Source organism: Neomonachus schauinslandi, chromosome 15 (genome assembly GCF_002201575.2).
Source record: "Neomonachus schauinslandi chromosome 15, ASM220157v2, whole genome shotgun sequence".
NCBI lineage: Eukaryota > Metazoa > Chordata > Mammalia > Carnivora > Phocidae > Neomonachus > Neomonachus schauinslandi.
In genome coordinates, this window is record NC_058417.1 from 2,292,938 (window position 1) to 2,293,464 (window position 527).

At 68.9% G+C, this 527-nt stretch overlaps 1 protein-coding gene across 1 annotated transcript in view; it reads left to right on the forward strand.

Annotated features, from left to right (window-relative positions):
• The window catches only part of NLGN2 (neuroligin 2), a 17,636-nt gene that overhangs the window by 13,516 nt on the left and 3,593 nt on the right, over positions 1-527 (forward strand). Inside the window, exon 7 of the mRNA XM_044921536.1 lies at positions 284-526. Within this exon, the coding sequence (XP_044777471.1) occupies positions 284-526 (243 nt within the window). The remainder of the gene's footprint in view (positions 1-283; position 527) is intronic.

The following is a 527-nucleotide window of genomic DNA, read 5'->3' on the forward strand; positions in this document are numbered from 1 at the left end:
CCCCCCCCCCCCCCCCCCCCCCCCCCCCCCCCCGTCTCTGCCCCTCCTTCCTCACCTCCGCCCGTCTCTGCCCCTCCGACCTCACCTCTGCCTGTCTCGGGCAGTTTCTCTGTCTCTGCCGCCTCCCTCTTGTTCTCAGGCTTTCCTTCCGGGTCCCGGTCCTCTGCATCTCTGCATCTCTGTGGGTCTCCCTGCCCACCCCTCCCGCACACACCCGCCCCCGCCCCCGCCCGCCCACGGGGCCTCCCCCTCACTTCTCCTTTCCCCCCTCCCGTGCCCGCAGCGACCCCAACCAGCCAGTGCCGCAGGACACCAAGTTCATCCACACCAAGCCCAACCGCTTCGAGGAGGTGGTGTGGAGCAAGTTCAACAGCAAGGAGAAACAGTACCTGCACATCGGCCTGAAGCCGCGCGTGCGCGACAACTACCGCGCCAACAAGGTGGCCTTCTGGCTGGAGCTCGTGCCGCACCTGCACAACCTGCACGCGGAGCTCTTCCCCACCACCACGCGCCTGCCCCCCTACGCC